The sequence below is a fragment of the Phodopus roborovskii genome, unplaced genomic scaffold, assembly GCF_943737965.1.
Source record: "Phodopus roborovskii unplaced genomic scaffold, PHOROB, whole genome shotgun sequence".
Lineage (NCBI taxonomy): Eukaryota > Metazoa > Chordata > Mammalia > Rodentia > Cricetidae > Phodopus > Phodopus roborovskii.
In genome coordinates this window covers 4,049,551-4,068,422 of record NW_026126682.1, presented here as the reverse complement: position 1 = coordinate 4,068,422, position 18,872 = coordinate 4,049,551, and the positions used below count along the sequence as shown (strand labels likewise).

General features: G+C 40.9%; 1 protein-coding gene across 3 annotated transcripts in view; it reads left to right on the top strand.

Moving 5' to 3' along the window:
* Abcb4 (ATP binding cassette subfamily B member 4) overlaps window positions 1–18,872 on the top strand; it is a 49,756-nt gene that overhangs the window by 24,792 nt on the left and 6,092 nt on the right. For all 3 annotated transcript variants that reach the window (XM_051174546.1, XM_051174547.1, XM_051174548.1), the window contains 11 exons: window positions 77–280; window positions 1,132–1,302; window positions 2,144–2,305; window positions 5,189–5,365; window positions 6,200–6,346; window positions 7,807–7,911; window positions 9,404–9,481; window positions 10,637–10,720; window positions 11,644–11,847; window positions 15,479–15,579; window positions 17,360–17,500. In XM_051174546.1, the coding sequence (XP_051030503.1) occupies window positions 77–280; window positions 1,132–1,302; window positions 2,144–2,305; window positions 5,189–5,365; window positions 6,200–6,346; window positions 7,807–7,911; window positions 9,404–9,481; window positions 10,637–10,720; window positions 11,644–11,847; window positions 15,479–15,579; window positions 17,360–17,500 (1,574 nt within the window). The remainder of the gene's footprint in view (window positions 1–76; window positions 281–1,131; window positions 1,303–2,143; window positions 2,306–5,188; window positions 5,366–6,199; window positions 6,347–7,806; window positions 7,912–9,403; window positions 9,482–10,636; window positions 10,721–11,643; window positions 11,848–15,478; window positions 15,580–17,359; window positions 17,501–18,872) is intronic.

The window sequence follows — 18,872 nt, the reverse complement described above, 5'->3', positions numbered from 1 at the left end:
CTCACAGTAAAGAGTACTTGTGCCTCAGAAATCAGATTGTTTAAAATACTGAGCAGGAAATCTTTCTTCCTTTCAGATTAGCATTGACGGGCAGGACATCCGGAACTTCAATGTCAGGTACCTGCGGGAAATCATTGGAGTGGTGAGTCAGGAGCCAGTACTGTTTTCTACCACGATTGCTGAAAATATTCGCTATGGCCGTGGGAATGTAACCATGGATGAGATAAAGAAAGCTGTCAAAGAAGCCAATGCTTATGAGTTCATCATGAAATTACCACAGGTAAATGTAGGCAGAAGTTTCTGTCCTGCAAGCCACTCCCACTTAACTACACACAGGCTTAATATTAATTATAAATGCTCGGCCAATAGTTCAGGCTTGTTACTAGCTAACTCTTACATTTAAATTTACCCGTATTTCTTATCTATGCTTTCCCACATGGATTGGTACCTTTTCTCGGTATGGCATGCCCATCTTGCTGCTCCCAGCTTCCCTAGGGACTCCTCAGAGCCCATCCTTCCTTCCCCCAGCATTTTCAATTTGCTCCCACTAACCTTATCCTGCCTAGCTATAGATCAGTCCGCTTCTTATTAAACCAATCACAGTGACATATGTTCACACAGTGTAAAGGAACATTCCACATTTCCTCTTTTTTGTCTAACTAAAAAGGAAGGCTTTAACTTTAAAATAGTAAAATTTTATACAGCAGGTAAAATCTCCTTAAAAATAAAACTGTAACACAAGCAACTGAGTTCTTGCTTCAAAGGCTAAGTTACAGTTTGTGTTACAATGCTGTTCAACCTTGCTGGGTAAATCCCTTGAATTATTCAGTTAAGGCGACAGACTATCTTTTGTATGTAAATTATATTAAAACATATAGGATATGTCGGTAAATTTTATAATTCAGTATTCATTTATTTAATTTATGATATATTACAGTCAAAGCTTCAGTAGTCTTCATATATTTCTATAAACGCCACATTCTTTTATTTAAAACGTTCTGAGAAGGCTGACTAATAACTCAGTGGTGGAAGGCTTGCCTAGCATACTCAAGGCCCTGCCTGGGTTTGATCCCTAACACTGTAAATTGATTGAGTGGATGTTTCCAGAGTTTTTCTGGGTTTTCTGTTTAGAAATTTGACACTCTGGTTGGTGAGAGAGGGGCACAGCTGAGTGGGGGACAGAAACAGAGAATCGCCATTGCTCGTGCCCTGGTCCGCAACCCCAAGATCCTCCTGCTAGATGAGGCAACATCAGCCTTGGACACTGAAAGTGAAGCCGAGGTACAGGCAGCTCTGGATAAGGTCAGTATGTGGGGATAAACACCCGGGATGGGGGCCGACAGCAAACTGGAATGTTTTGCAAAATTTTGTAAGTTCTTTTGGAATCTAGATTGAGAAACAAACCCATAGGGCAAATGAGGTCACCTTTTGTGATTTATTGATTCTCCTGGCCTGCTGCATGGTGCAGTGAACCTAAATACAGGCTTGTGGGAGGGACCGTATAGTTCTGCTTCTTTTTTGCTCATAGTTTTGTTTGGTGAAAGCACTTCTGCTAAAATATGTGACTAAATTAATTGTAATTTCCAAGGAATTTTTAATAATAATTTTTAGTTATAGCATAGTACCTCTTTCTTCATTGTACTGTACTTTATTCTAAACTTTAAGTTATTTCTTTGTGGATTTATTAATTTTGTTAAAACAGTAGAAAGACAAATACTTACTTTGAAATATATATGAAATACATATAATGACCTCCCTAAAATGTGTCTGCTGGAGTGTTCAGTGCCCCACAAAACTCAGAGGTAGGGCTTATCAGACAAATGTGAAGACACTTTAGCAGGTCAAATAAAAATTTGTTTGTTTATTTATTTGTTTGTTTATAACTTCCTTGAGTATCAGACACCACCAGACTAACCTACCCTCATATTGAAAGGGTTGGCCCCCCTGCATGGTCTGGAATGCAAATTTGATTTTTGTCTTTTATGGAGGAGTGGTGTCTGTGTTTTAAGCACATTGAAATATGGGATGTCACTCTCATTTACTTCAACTAGCATCTGCCTAAGGCTCAATTGTGCCTATTGATTTGACAGTGTGTTTGTACTGTAATCCCAATGTACTACAGATTTGTCTGTGTCCCCACTAGGCCAGAGAAGGCCGAACCACTATCGTGATAGCTCACCGATTGTCTACGGTCAGAAATGCAGATGTCATTGCTGGGTTTGAGGATGGAGTCATCGTGGAACAAGGAAGCCACAGTGAGCTGATGCAGAAGGAAGGGGTCTACTTCAAACTTGTGAACATGCAGGTATTGGCTGTCAAGGATGGTTTCTCTCTGTCGTCTGGGTTGCTGATATAGTAGTCTTTAAATTATTAAAAAAAATAAAAAAGATTACAGCTAATTTCATACTAGGAAATAATGACTAGGATGAGGCATTAACATTAGGTAGAACTGAAGCCTTAATTCAGAACCTAGGAAAGAGTGAAGGGCTCAGGGGAAGAAATATGTGAAATTCACAGTTAATGTATTCGCTAGAGCAATGCTTATTGATTGTATGGGGAATGTGTGTAAACTAACAGGTCCTTCTCAGTGGAAGGAGAAAGAGCTCTACAGCTGGAGAAGGGGTAAAATTTACACATGCTTTGTAGACAAACTTGGTAAAGAAAATGGTAACATTGATAGCTTTAGGAAATGAATAATTGGTTTTTAAAAATTATCTGCTCTAGTAACTAAAACATTAGTTTGTCTCATATGTGCACTAACATTTTATCAACTTTGCCGAATAAGTAACTTAAAACTTCCCTATGACTATAGTTCATAAATTTTAAAGTATGTGTATTTTCTCTGATGTTATAATAAGCTCATACATGTGTAGTTTAGATTTTACCCTTTACATTCCAGATACACATCATGAAATATTATTTCAATTAGTCAGTAGTAATAATACAAACTGTGTGACGCTATTAGTTTCTCTAGTTGAATATTTAGCTTGTTTCGGTTTTTTGCTTCCTATTTAAACATTTAATTTGTGCAGTAGAAGCACAAATTAAAACAGTGCTAATAATTCCCTCAGTTTCCCAACAAGTCCCAACCCTGCTGAGCATCAGTACTGCATTTGGATTAACAAACCTACAGTGAACATTACTATAAGTCTGTAAGTACTGTAAGTACCTGGCACTAAAGGATAAGACCTAGGATGTTGCTCTTACAGAAGAAGAAAATAGACTGATGGTTTGTAGAGTTTTGTAGAGTGATATGGAGCATTATGGAGATGATAATTGACAGGTACAGGGATGCAGACAGAGGGGAGTAATAGCTAATATTCTAGAGCACAGTAGGGTAACTATGACTGACAACAATGAGTTATATACTTCAAAATAGCTGGGGAAGGTCATTTCCTTTTTGGCTGTGAGGGCTGAAACCAGGCTTTATTATGCAAGGTGAGTATTCCACCACTGAGCTATATTCCTAGTACCAGGAGAAAGGACTTTCAATCTCTCCAATAAAGATGATCATTTCTGAGGTAACCAATAAGCCAATTACCCTTATCGGTCATGGTGATCATATACACATGTTGCAAAAGTGTACTGGTAGCTGGGGGCAGTAGCTCAGCAGTTGTATGCTTATCTTCCTAGCATGAGGACCCAAGTTTGTTCTCAGCTTAAAAAAAAAAAAGTTAGATATGATGGCATGCACACATATGCTGGGTAGATCAGGTGGATCTTTGGGGACTTCTGATTAGTCCAGCTTACTTGGTGAACTGCAGACCAATGGGAGAACCTCTTCCCCCAAAAAAAAGAGGCATAAGGTGGATAGCACCTGAGGAATAGAATGTGATGTTGTCACCTGGCCTTTGCTCACATGTTCTCTGGGGCACAAACACACTCATACACATATACTTACACTCCACATATGAACACACAAAGTACCACATTGAGTTTAATCAATATGTGCAATACATGTTAAATAAAGCAGATATATTAACATATTACATATATAACCTAAAAAGTAAAAGAAAAAATCACATGAACATCTGAGTACACTGGAAAGCTACTTATTGTTTTTAAAGGATGGGTTTATTATTTGGATCATATCTCAATACCAGGAAGTTTTATAATTAAGTTTTCTATAAAGCCTCTTGATCACTTTCTATTGTAAAATATGTGTAACTATAATAGGCAATGTTGTCATCTGGACAAGAAGATGGGCCTCTGGGGCATGCCCTCTTGAGTTAATGAATACATGGGAAGACCCATCTTAACCGTGGGTGGAACCATCCCTTGGGCAGACAATCCTGGACTCAGAAGCGTAGTTGCATTATTGATCTCTGCTTCCTGACTGTGGGTACACTGTAGCTGCTTCCTCAAGCTTTGGCTGAACTGTAACCTAGAATTGATAGCCAATTAAAGTCCTTCTTGCTCCCTTCAGTTGCTTTTGTCCTGGTACTTTATGATAGCAACTGGGGAAAAAAATAGAGATGGCAAGGGTATTCTAAATCCATTTTAGTTTTCATTTTGACATGAGTATTAACAAGGAGATATGATGACATGTGGGAGTCTCAAATGAACTAACTCTTACCTGTCCTTACTGCCCCACTTCTGTTTGGCCCCACACTACTACAAGGATTTAGGCTGGGAGACAACCAGATTGCTCTAAACTCTGTATCATACTCTGGGCCTTCTTTCCCAAGAAAACTTGCACATTTTCAAACTGAATGGTGGTCCCATATGGTTAAATGAGAATAATACCGAACTACTTGGCAGTAATGCAGCCAAATTTAGCCAGATTGGGCCTTGTTATTATCCCCTGTGAATAGGGCATATACTAAATCACCTCTGCAGTTTCTAACAGTTCTAGGGTTCCCAGGGCCTGTGAGTGTTTCTCTCTGGGTTCTCTTACCATGCCTGCCTCTGAATTTTGTTTTACCCTCGAAGTTCCTTGTTGGTCCTGTTGGAGAGATGGAGGATGGAATCATGGTGACCATGAGAAGTCACTGGATGCTCAATTTAGAGCTGTTTGTTTGCTCTCAAACCTCAACCTGGTTTTGATTCAACTTTGTAAAAAATTTTGTGCATGTAGCATTCAGATTTGCTTTATTATTCTAAACTTGGAGATTTTATTCATCTGGACAAACACGCATGCACACACACACATACACAGACACAATGTAATTTCTTATCTCTCATTCAGACATCAGGAAGCCAGATCCTATCAGAAGAATTTGAAGTTGAACTAAGTGAAGAAAAGGCTGCTAGTGGCATGGCCCCCAACGGCTGGAAATCTCACATATTTAGGAATTCTACCAAAAAAAGTTTGAAAAGTTCACGAGCGCATCAGCACAGGCTAGATGTAGACCCCAACGAACTTGTAAGTTGTTTCCCACTCCAGTAAAGCCTTTGCCTTTGGGTTTTGCTGTTGAAATCCTTAGTTTTGAGTAATACATGGTTCTTACCATGGGTCACACACCTCTTTAAAGAAAAGGAAATCTAGTTTTGAAATGTATTTCACAGTGAATTAAACAAATGGGAATTAAAATGGATTTCCAAGGGAAAAACAGGTAAAATATGGTCTTTGTGCTTAGATGTTTAATCTTAAACTCAAATGTTATATTCATCTTTGTAGTCCAAAGATAATAAAGCTAGTTCCACATGAGTCCTGGGGTCAGCATAGGAGTTGTGATTGATTTGGCAGTTCTGGGCCGATTATGGAGGCCAACTCTGTGTCCTTTGATTAATGATAATGATGCTGTTCTACATTTGAGAGGATGTGGATCCCTCTGATCATGTTTATTGGCTCATTTCATCTGATAGCATTAGCATCACTGTTAGAAAGGCAAGGCCATATGGCATCATACACTGATGAAAAACCACAGCTCAGCTCTTGTGGCCTAGCCATGACTGGCACAGTGACCCAGAGCTGAAACTTTGATCCTGCTGCCTCACAAGCCGCAGGCATCCCACACAGCTGGTCACACCATAGAAATTGCTACCTGTGTGTAAGATCCATGGGCAGCCCTGTGTCATCTGCAGACACTGTCCTTTATTTTCTGGTCAAGGACAGGACTTTTTTTTTTTTTAATCTAAAAATATTTGAGGGTAATAGTCATGCCTCCTCTCTGTCTACAACAACTCTGTCTACAGGCACCAGCTTGTATCTGTAGAACCGGTGTCACCAGCTTGTTCTGATATTTATGTGTTCTAGGATGCAAATGTACCTCCAGTGTCTTTTCTGAAAGTCTTGAAACTGAATAAAACTGAGTGGCCCTACTTTGTGGTGGGAACGGTCTGTGCCATTGTCAACGGGGCCCTCCAGCCAGCGATCTCCATTATCCTATCAGAGATGATAGCTGTAAGTGTGAACCATCCCGCAGCAATCTGGGTGGAAACAGTTCATCACCTCCTGCTAAGCTCAGCCTCAACAGCTCTGGGGTTAAGTAGCTTCAAATTAAACTAAGCCAAAGCCCTTAATTCTCCTTTAAAGTCAAGCTTATTATCAGAAAAGGTGAGCAGACTTTGAAGTTCCCTGTTACAATATTAGCGAACTTACAAAGAAGAAAGTCAACGAAGATGGCATTCAGGTAGTTGTCATCACTTGGGTGAAACCTGTGTCAGGTGGTTACTCATATTCATTTTTAGAGAGTGGCTGGCACTGGGTTCACAGGACTGCAGGCCTGGAGGAATCAGGATGAAAGAGAGGTGAATTCATATCTGAGTCTCCTGTGAGCCCAGGTTCTAGGCGCTGACTGGCCTTCATGTTGAGTGTGTGGGCAACACCAGGAATTACACTTTGTATCTGCACTGTTGTGTCTTCATCTATGAAATAAACACTTTGAAAGAGAGTTTGGGGATGGGAACCATGCAAGGACATTTCAGAGTGTCCGCCCAGTTGTGCAGCCTCAAATCCAATCATTAAATTCATTGAGGGATGTGGTACAAAGTTATCCAAAATGTCTGTCTTTGTGTTGTGTAGACACTTTAACTCCCTCTATTCTTACTGGGGAGACTTGTTGGGTAAGAACAAATTGTCTTCCAGTGAGCTGCAATGTATTAGTCTCATGATGCTGGGCACTGATCTACTTTAAAACCATAAACAAGCAACAAGACAATTAGAAAGGATCCTCTGAATCTTACTAAATTTCAACATGAGACACTCCTTGGCTTTCTTGCCATTCAATAAACATATGGCTTGCAGGCACATTTTTTTGTTTGTTTGTTTTGTTTTTGTTTTTTGGTTTGTTTGTTTGTTTAGATCCAGACACCAGAAAGACAGTTTACAAAGTAAGTTATGCTGTGCCTACAGCAACCACCTCCTTTTGGTATCTCCCACACACAACACACAAACAATAACACAGCTTTATAATGTGTCAGGTATTAAGTATTTTAAAGCAGAGCATAGGGACAAGGGAAAGGAGAAGGCTAGTCTGAGTAAGCTCCTGGAGGGGAGGGTTGAGGGTGGGGACTGGGGGAGAGGGAGAGTTTTTCAGTCCACTGCTGTGCTGCCTGTGACCTGTAACCCCAAAGTCCCAATTGGCTCCGGGGCCTACAAGGAGGAAGAACCAAGAATTGTTTATTGTGGGAACATGCTGTCACTGAAGGGGAAGAAAAGCTATGTGACAATATGCATGTATGTAATGCCACCAAACTGTACACTCAATAATAGCTAAAACGGTCAGTCTTCTGCTAGTTACTTGAAAACCCCAAGTATTCAGAAGCTACTTTCACAGATGTGACCTTCAAGCCATTGTCTAGGGAAGGGGTGAGCCAGTTGGATCCAGCCATTCACATGGGTGTTTTAATGGTCTCTTCTAGATCTTTGGTCCTGGGGATGATGCAGTAAAACAGCACAAATGCAACATGTTCTCACTGGTCTTCTTGGGCCTGGGAGTCCTTTCCTTCTTTACTTTTTTCCTTCAGGTAAGCAGTGATGATTGTTCTTCAAGTATGCGAATGGAGAAATTAACGAACTTCCAGCTCCTCACACTGAAATGAGTTGAGGAGGGGGGAGGTGTTGGGGGGCTCATTAGAGAGCACACTCCTTCACAACAGGGGGGGCACTGCAGCCATGCAAACTACAGGTTTGTCTTTGGCAAATAATCATTACCACGGAAGAGGACTCGGACTCACTCATTGCAAACTGAAGACAAACACATACAATAACATCCTTTTCTTTTTGTTGTTACTTTTCCCAATATCAAGTAACTCTAAATTTTTTCCTTCCTAACTGGCAAACTATTAGAAAGAGTGTACATTTGCGTTCAAATATTATGGACCTGGTTAGAAAAGGCTAGTCAATGCCAGGCAGGTGGTACATATCTATGATCCCATCACACAGGAAGCTGAGGCAAAAGAATCACAAAGTAGAGTTTAGCCTGTGCTATACAGTGATGCCCCGACTCAAACAAATAAACAAGAATTTGGTGGCTGTTTTTCTTTTCTGCTTTGTTAAGCTTTTCCCAGCCATGCTCAATCCAGTGGGCATGACGGGCTTCTCAAAGACAACCCACAGTGCCAACAGAATCTAACTGGTCATGTCCAGCTTGCTTCTCCTTTCTCATTATGCAGCCAGAGGCAACAGGAAGATGGGATTTTTATCTGAAAATCATTGCCTTGTTAGGAGCACCTCGGAGGTCTGATACAGCTCTTAGCCCAGGTTCATTGGGGAATGGAATTATGGGAGCTATAGGAGCAGTGGAGAAGCATGCAGCAGCCCTCCTGCAAAGGCAGGTGAGGATAGACTGTCCCCCATAAGGGACCCATGGGGCAGTTGCACCCCACCACCCATTCCCGAGTTCAGCAGAGAATACTCACAAGTGCCCACCTGACCTATCCCAGCACTTGAAGCATTACTGGAGCCCAAGCATCCTACGTGCCCCAGCAGCAGTCCCAGCGCTGGACATCTGGGCTCCTCTCCAGCTTGGATACAGTTGGTAGGGAGAGGGAAATTGTCTGGCAAGGAGACTTGGAGAGGAAGTGAACCTAATTGTGGCTGATCCAGGGGCAGTTGGGGCCGTGCCAGTGGCAGGGGAGAGGGCGGGCAGGGAGTATCCTCTTTCTACAGCACAGCAGCCAAAGTGTGTCTGTGTAGAATTTTGTTCCTTGTTTCCATTATGTTGGAAGTGTTAGGAACATGCCAAACAATCTAGTTCAATAAGGTATCTTGGTTACTGAGATGCTGCCCTCGAAAGTCATTGAAATGATAAGAGAAGCCAAACTGGGACACATGCAGGTTTGCAGAGTTACAGTTCCAACACATCAGTGGCTCCTCAGTGCCTGTTTTGTAAGCTGGCCTTTGTTATTTGAACAGTCGATCAACAATCAGATAACAGGAAATCAATGTGAATGCATATGGTTGTGTCAGGACAATGATGAGAAACAAAAGGAACCTGAGCCTTTTTCTCTCCCCCAGGGCTTTACATTTGGGAAAGCTGGCGAGATTCTCACCACAAGGCTGAGGTCCATGGCCTTTAAAGCAATGCTGCGGCAAGTGAGTGCACCAGACTTGACTCCCGGTGTCAGATTTCAGGCTCTGCCTGCTGTAGTTGGCATGCCAGTGGTCATAGTTCCCCTCCAAGACTCCCATGCAAGGAATGACTAGTGTCCTGCAAGTTGCCTAGTCCCGAAATAGCCAATGACTTCTCAGGATCTTCATGGGAGCAGGCTTTTCCAGATCTCTTTGGTTTATTCTGCAACGGTCTTTCTCCACGTAGACACTCTCACTTCCAGTATGTGTATCTGTCCCTTGCATTTTGCACAGACATTGGCCAGGCTTTGGAGACTGTAGGGTGCCTTTGTTCAAAGGAGAAGGTGGTTGGTAGCATCGGTGTCCATGTGCCACAGTTGACCTTCTAAACTAGACTTTATCAAATGCTACAAGTTATGATTTGTCTTGTGAATTGACTGAAATGTGACTCATTATGTAAGTTCACATTCTGGGGTAGTGTGTGGGGGACATGTGATAATATATGTTCCACCTTTAAAGAAAAGATCCTAGAGGGAGCCAGTTGATTTGAATTGGTTACATCTTTGTTAACACCAAGCATACAACGAGCCTGGTATTTTAAGCACATCTGAATTGATGAGTTTGTTTTGGGACCTTTCAAACTCCTGCTTTTGGGGGAACTAACTTTATACAAAAGTAAAAGATACTGCTAATAAATATTTATAATTCATGTCAAATCTAAGATAAACCCTTAAAATCCTTGTTTAGACAAAATAAAGCAAAAGTGTAGCAAGTAGTCAACATTTAATTTCCATGTTTACAATTTATAAGGAAGACCTGTCTCTTAATGAGAGAGAGAACCCTGTGGGGCCAAGGTGTCCACAGCGCAAGTTGTGACACTTGGTAGATGGAGTATCCACAGGAATCCAGCCTTGGTTAGAGATGGCAGGTGACTCTGTTCCCTACCTCCAACCAGAGACCCCTTCCTATTATGGGGGGGCCAGTCAGGACATGTGACCTAGTGTGTATGGAGCGGGGTGCTCAAGGTTGTACCTGTACCACCACTCTGTGCAGAAGATCTCCCCTGAATTTCTTAGTCATGTTCAGTGTGGATATTTCTCCTCACTGGAGTACTGAGAGGTTGTTTATTTCTGTTGGTTTTAATTGTGACCTAAGTTAAAGGTGTGCTTAATTCCACAGGACATGAGCTGGTTTGATGATCACCAAAACAGCACTGGAGCACTTTCTACGAGACTCGCCACAGACGCTGCGCAAGTCCAGGGAGTATGTAGCCTGCACTCTGCTTGCCTTTCCCTTAATAAAGCGAGCATCCTTACTCCACCTGTTGAAATGTTTTCAGCTGGGACCGGGGGAGGGTAGCTTAGTGATGGGCAGCTTCTCTGGAGTGTACAATGCCCTAAAACATTTTTAAAAGATACTTTCAGTTAGAAATGTCCCGTTGAAACTGACCTGAACAGCAAAGGGAAAGTTGAGCTTCAGAGTAGATTCGTCCATTGACTCAGAAATGGCATCACAGACTCAGGTTCCTTCCATCTGTTTGATGAGTTGCCTCCTCAGCATTGGCTTCATGAGGCTTATTTCTTGGTTGGCAACCAACAACAATTACAGCTAGAAGCTTGTTTGTTTCTCATCTATGGAAAGGACATATATCTGTACCTCATCCTTCAAATGAAAACCATTTCCATAACTCTAGTTGTAGCTCATAGGTCACAAATCCAAGCCTGAGCCAATCACCATGTCAAGAGAAGGCTGTTCTCTGGCCAGCTTCCCTACCCTGTGAAGTTCACTAATTTCACAGTAAAAGAGAAGGTAAAGGACACACCGGAGAAGTGACAGAAGTGACAGCAATGTCCATGACAGTGGTCCTGGTTTTCTGAACTATACAAACAACTAATTAACCTTAGTATGTTTTGTGGTTAATGGTCTTATAGGAGGTGAATATTTTGTGACATGGTTTTTTGGTGTAAATTACTGGAATTGGGGATCGGTTCCCCTTTTGAAAGTTGAATGTCTTCACAATTTATTCATACAGTAGGTGATTCCATGGGCTGGAGGGAGGAACCTTGTGAGTTAGGTGAGTGAGTGTGGGTTTATTTGAGAGAGTGAAAGCCTTCACATTCTGTGTGGGGAGTCTAAGGCAGGGACCCATGGTTTGGAACTTTACCCTTACTCTTTTTCTCTTGAAGGCCACAGGAACCAGGTTGGCTTTAATTGCACAGAACACAGCCAACCTAGGAACCGGTATCATTATATCATTTATCTACGGTTGGCAATTGACACTTTTGCTGTTATCAGTTGTTCCGTTCATTGCTGTATCAGGAATTGTTGAGATGAAAATGTTGGCTGGAAATGCCAAGAGAGATAAAAAAGCACTGGAAGCTGCTGGAAAGGTGAGCTAAGTGGGCTTCAGCTAACAGAAGGGCTGCTTTTAGAGTGTTTTGCTTGAATTGTCACATTTACTGTTGTCACTACAACTGGAAATTTTCAACTTGTGCAAATATTTTACTGTATCAATAATGTCTAGAACTTGAAAATGAGATCTAAAATTTACAGTTTCCAGACAGAACTTGTTATAAAGATCTTCCAAATTGTCCAGATGCATTTCTTCACCTTGTCTACATATCTTGATGTCATTGATAGAACAAATGTTGCTATTTTATAGATAAGAGTTAAGACAGAGGATAGAAGTGGATTATTCAATCAACCATTTTTTTTTTTTTTTTGCCTCTTGTTATATTTATTGTTAAAGTTAGCCACCAGGTGGCAGTAATTCCTTATTTTGTGGTTCTAATGTCTAATGACAATTGTACTACATATATGAACTCATTCTTCTTTTTTTTCATTTTTTTATTTATTTTTTTATTTAATTTTATATAACAAAGTCCAATTAAATGAAAACAAACATTTATACACAATATTTGGGAATTTGGGCGTCGTTCTTTCCAAACTACTTCCTGCTGGTAAGGGGCGCTGTCTTGGGGGATTTGAAGAAGATTCAGATATCCTAGCTGTAGTCTGTAGGGCTGTTTTGTCCAGCTGTTTGGAATGTAGGATCAGCTTGCACTCTGTTTCAGGCGGTCTGGTGTGATCAAACCACATTATGAACTCATTCTTCATATCTTCACAGTCATCCTGTGAGGTAGATGATAATGCTGCCTCACATGTGTATTTATGCACACCCATGTACACACGTGTGTAAAGTGTGTAAGACCATAGAAACACGTTGTGTGCGGTCCTTTATTGCTTTCTGCCTATTTCCTGATACATGGTCCCTCCATTTTGGTTAGAGGAGTTGGCCAGTGAAGTCCCAGAATCTGCCTGCCTCTGCTCCCACACATGAGGGTGACAGGCTTCTTACATGGATGCTGCCTAGTTGAATTGAGGTTCTTGTGCTTTCAGAGCAAGAACTCTGACCTGCTGAGCCTGACCCTTAATTTTGCAAATGTAGAAGTGTGGACAGGAAGCAAGCTCAAGTGAAAGCTCTTACCACCTCTCTATATGTAGGTATTTAAATATGTCTAAACCCACACATAAACATTTCACTTGTAATGCACAGACATTCAAATGGTGAGGTGTAGATTGTGTTCATGGACATATCTGTTCTTGTGAATGTATACAGCATTCTTCAGTGAACACGTGTGTGTGTGTGTGTGTGTGTGTGTGTGTGTGTGTGTGAAGGAAAATCAATTTTCCTTAGAAAAGTTACACAAATAAAAACACCTGAATCTAGCCAACAAGATAATCATGACTCTATTGAAAAAGTTAATATTTATATAACAATGAAAATTACAAAAGAATTGGTAGAAGTAAGGCTGTTAGAATTGAATAGTGTTTCAAATAGACAAAAATGTTCAGTTCTTAATCTTGGCCTTCTGTTCATACCATATGATGCTGAAGAAAACATTCAGTTCCAGTGGCCTTTCTACATTGGTGAAATGAGACTCCATGCACAATGCTGTCCAGCTTTCTTTATAAACTTACTAAAAGTGTCATCCTGGGAATCAGATGAATGGCTTTCAAGGCAGTCTAATGATACATTTGGAAAATATGAGAGATTAAAACTGTATCAATCTCCAACAATTCAGTCAAGGTTCAATTCTGTTTTCTCCACCAACTGTTGACTCACTGAGAGACCCGAGGTTAGAGTGGAGTTTCTGGTGTGGTGTGGTGGCTCATAATGCCAATACCTGCAAGGCAAATGAAGGAGGATTGCCCAGTTTAAGATCTGTGTGGTCTACATTGAGTTCCGCCTGGTGGAGCACCATTAGGAGGGGTGGAGCACCATTAGGAGGGGTGGAGCACCATTAGGAGGGGTGGAGCACCATCAGGAGGGTGGGATCCAAGAAGGGAATGGGAGCCTGGGTAATCTATTCTTTTTTCAAAAGGAAATGCTCTTTTACTTGGGTACAAATGTTTATTTATGGCCAAAATATATCAGGAATTGGGACAGTCCCCTTTCAATTTTCCAAGGAAAGCTTACCATTTTTGTTGCTGTGCTGTAGGAAAAGGAAGGCAAAGTAAGATTATAGCCACAAATCATAGTTCTACTCGTAAAGCAACCCTCTAAATGTAACATTAATATATGCACATCCTACTAACTACTTCCACCAGCATATCCCTTGTAGGACAAGTGATGAATTTATATCATGGTGTCTTGGTTAGATCCCACTTACTAAGCTCAGGAACCGGTGATATCAGAGCTAGACCACAAAGTTAATCCATGACCAGAAAATCAAGAGTTGATGGTAAACTTGTTTACAACTGTTTCCCCTTGTGCACATCTCAAAATAGACAGAGCAGCATGGTGCAATTGGCAGAGTAGACTTGGCATCAGGTGGTCTAGCAGTCCTCATGCCCTGAGGCTGTTCAGGCCTGTGGGGAACTCTCTGGACCTTTACCATCTGTCACAACAGAGTAACACTACCCAACACGAATTTCCTGAGGCAAAAGGAGGTTGTGTCCTTTGATGTGGCAATATTTTGGCTGCTTCTGCTATCTGTTAGATTATTATTTTAAGATATAGAGTTTTTTAGCCTAAGGTAGCATATCTTTCACTACTTACAATGGGAAGCTGAAATAGACGTTAAAGCTGATTAAACAAAACCATAAAATTTAAGATCTGACACTCCTGGTGTTGATGGTATAGTCAGGTAACATACCTATACAACCATGATTTAGACTCAAGAGCTAGTCACAGACAATATTCAAAGGGTTGTTTGGCTATAAGACTTGAAAAACAAAACAGCAAACCTTCTGGTTGGCTTGGGTTAAAGTGGTTTGACAAAAAGGATATATTTCAAGTGTAGGCAATAGGGTGTTGACTATCTATTAGGTCCCCAGGCTGTATGCTCTCTGAGTCTCTGTCTCTTAGGTCCACAGGCTGTGTTCTCTGTAAGCCTCTCTGCACATCTGTATCATTCCTCAAACACCTGCATTCAGATCTTCTCCCCCAAATGAAGACCCCCTGTCCCATCTGATTCCACAGGGCTTCCCAACAGGTACTTGCCTCCAGCTCCAGGAAATGAAGTCTGATTAACCAGGATCAGGCCTGTTTCCTTCATTTAGACAGCAGTTGAAAGCAGGGTCATCTGTTTACAGTTGGAGTCTCCTTCCTGCTTGTGGGTAGACTGTGACTACGAGATGGTGTGTCCATGGTGACAGTGACCATTACTTTCAATGGACCCCCTAAAACCATTGTTTAATTGTGTCTCCTAGACCCACATGGTCATTAAAGGACTGTGATTGACGTCATCCATGTGACTGCTTGGTGGCAGGGCTATATGTTCCATTCTGACCCTCAGTTGTCATCCTCCATGAGCATCCAGAGACTTAGCTGCTTGCTGAACACAACACCAAGGCCAATATTTTGTTTACAGCCTAGTCTTAAGGAGTGTATTCTGCCTTTTGCTTTTATTTGAAGAAATCTAAGAGTCATTGGCTTGACCCTCAGAGTATATGTCACAGATATTTTTCATTTCAGAAATGAAAGTGCCATTTCTAATGGAGAGTTTTCTGTTACAGATTGCAACAGAGGCCATAGAGAATATTAGGACTGTTGTGTCCTTGACCCAGGAAAGAAAATTTGAATCAATGTATGTTGAAAAATTGCATGGACCTTACAGGTAATAAACACATGATTGCTGTTTGCCTAGTGTTTCCCAGGTTTCTGCTGCTGTCCACTTAAAGCATTAGAAACTTCTGCTCTGAACAAAAATGACTGACCATTTTCTGGTAATTATCTCATCAAGTTCCAGGATTTCATGTTCCTTTCTCTTGTGAACATGGTAGGATTTGGTCTCTGAGGTATCAAGGTCTGCATGAAAGCTTAGTCATTGTGGTGAAACCCAGCAGTGGCTCAGGATGGGCATGCTCAGGAGAAGTCGTCCAGACCTTTATTTTCTTGAGTACGTAGGCAGATTTCAATATGGGTTCCATGTGCTCCATTCCAGAGGACAGATATCCCTTGTCTTCTAAATATGGACCAGCTCCAACCTGGTCTGTAGAAAAAGACATGCAGCCTCTTTCACTGGTTTGCAGTTGGCTCATTTGAAAACTCCCTGTGTTCTATTTTCTCCTTGTCTCCATCAGGCCTGGTTTTGTAAATCAATCACCTTCACACTGACAAAACTGAGCACAATGTGTAGACTGGAACAGTGGTGATAATCTTCCCCCCATCTCTCCCTCCCTCCGTCCTTTCTTCTTGTCCCTCCTTCCCTTCCTCCCCCTTCTTTCTTACTGGGTAACCGACACCTTGCTGTACAACCCAGGCCAACCTTGAACTCATGATCTTCTGCCCAGCCTACTACATGCTGGTATTATGAGGATGTGCCACCCCCACACCTGCCTTATGGAATCAGTAGTTTTGAACACTTGCATATCTGAATGAGAATCCTGGACATTCTCATCATGTCCTGACTCTTCACTTGTGGTTACTTGCATGATGCTAAAGAACATACAGCTCTTTACTGTCTATTTGATATTTGATGTGAATATTACCCCATCACCTTGCGGTGTATTTTTTAACTTTGAAGACTGAATAGCTGAAAAAAATATTAATTTGATCATAACTTAAAGACTGAAAATGGCTCCATAATGTTAAGTATGACACTGTAATCACAGTATTCAAGTTAATGCCCAAAGAAGCATAGCACCGTGGTCACAGTATGCAAGTGACACCTCCCGAATCAGTGCAACACCATGGTCACAGTAAGTGACCACCCAAATCAGCCTAACACCAGTATACAGGTTACACCAACCAAATCAGGATAGCATCATGGTCATAGCATACAGGTGACACCACACAAATCAGCAACACAATGAATTTGCTTCGCCAAATATTTCCTGGTTTACGAGTAAAGAAATTACTGGGGAGTGGATTTAGAAGTCTTATAAAGTGCAGCAAAAGTTTAATTAAAAACAGTGTAAGACAAATTGTGTATGGGGCTGGCAGAATCAAATGTTTGTGAAACTGAAATGCTTTTAACATGTGCATGATAAGAATATGCAAATGAGTTGTATTCAGAAAGCTACAATGCTATTTCTAACACTGGAATCCTAGGTATTTTGACATAATTATTACATAATATGGTTTGAATACCTGAATTATTAAATAGTGTATAATAGCTGTTATTGCTTGAACAACTACCATGTGCTAGACACTATGATGGGTATTCATGTTGCTTACTGCATTTAGTTCTCAAAAAATCTTTTCATGATAGGCACTATTTCATTGTGTAAGTCAGAAATGCATTGAATGACCTGCTTAACCTACTACTCTAGAAGGCAGGCAGTTAGTCCAGGCTAACCAGGCTAAAGCTGTGTGTGCTTTCAACTAGACAGGGAGTAAGGGAAGCTGAATAATGGTTGTGAATATTAATTGTGAATAAACGATTTTGCTTTTAGGAATTCAGTGCAGATGGCACACATCTATGGCATCACCTTTAGCATCTCCCAAGCATTTATGTATTTTTCCTATGCTGGCTGTTTTCGCTTTGGTGCTTACCTCATTGTGAATGGACATATGCGCTTCAGAGATGTCATTCTGTAAGTAGCTTTGAAAAACAGTAAGATTATTTCATACTGATGGTGTAATAGAGTTGTGATAGGCTTGTGTAAAGGTGTGGTGTAGAGAAAAACAACTGTCCAAAGATGAGATCAAGGAGTTAGTTTTCTAGAGCTGTGACCCTAGTAAGCACAGAAATCCAACCTTGTAGAGTTTCATCATCCGAGTGATCTAAAATTCATCAAGCTTGTGAAGCTGACTGCACGTGAAGCATGAGGTTGGTTGTATACATGAGATGCTTAGGCACAGAATGTAAGCAGAGAAAGGTGTAGGACTGTTACTAGAAAGTTATTGAAAGTCACAGACTCAAAACAGGGTTATTTGGGTTAAGTAACTTGCTACATTTTATAACCAAAACATGGCCTTGAACGAATGTCTGCCTAAGTCTGGAAAACCTGCTCTTTCCCCTAAGAGGTGAGAGGCAGATACCAAGTGTTTGTCTTCTATGTGTAGACACCCACAGTTGCCTGCATTGTTTATTATGGGGATTTCCTACATCATTGTTTATTTATGGGGATTGCCCTTTTTCCTGTGTCTGGTTTGGGTGCTTTTGATGAGAAGCCACTTGATTTAGATTAATTTCTAGGATGTGTGTTGGATCTCTTGGTTTATGTGTCTGGTTTTATGCCAATACAATGCTGACTTGGTTACTGTGGCTCCATAGTTTGTCTCAAGACCAACTACTATGATGTCTCTAGCTTTATTCCTTTTGCTCAGTTGTATGTATGGTTCCATGTAATTTTAAAGATTATTTTTTATAGTTCTGTGAATACTGTCAATATATTTTGGTGGGGACTAATGGCATTAAATTAGATTGCTTTGGGTGATATGAGCCTTACACAACATACTTCCAATCCATGAACATGGAAGTATTTACTATTTTTTCCTGGCTAATCTAGTTTAAGGGCTTCTTAAAATATTTTCTTTTAATTTTTTTAAGGAACCAACTCACTTTTCGTTTGTATTGATTTTGTTTCCTGCTCTTCTATTCTAATTTTTGTTCTCTCTTGTTCATGCTTTCACTTTTTTTTATTTGTTTTACTATTATTGTGTAGTGTTTGTCTGTGAGAGAGACGGTGGGGGGGGGAAGAAGAGGAGAGACAGAGAGAATGTGAGGATGTATATGTATTTGGCTCAGCTCATGTATGGAGGTCATAGGATAGTCTTTGGAAGTCTGTTTTTGCCCTCAGGCTTGTGTGGAACATGATTTTTATTTCTTCACTGAGCCACACTAGGCCCTTATTCTTGCTTCTGTAAGTCTTCAGATGCATTTTTAGGTTGTCTATATGAAGCCTTTCTTCTTTTAATGCTGGCATTCACTGCTGTGAAGTTTCTTCCTGGTATCAGATTTCT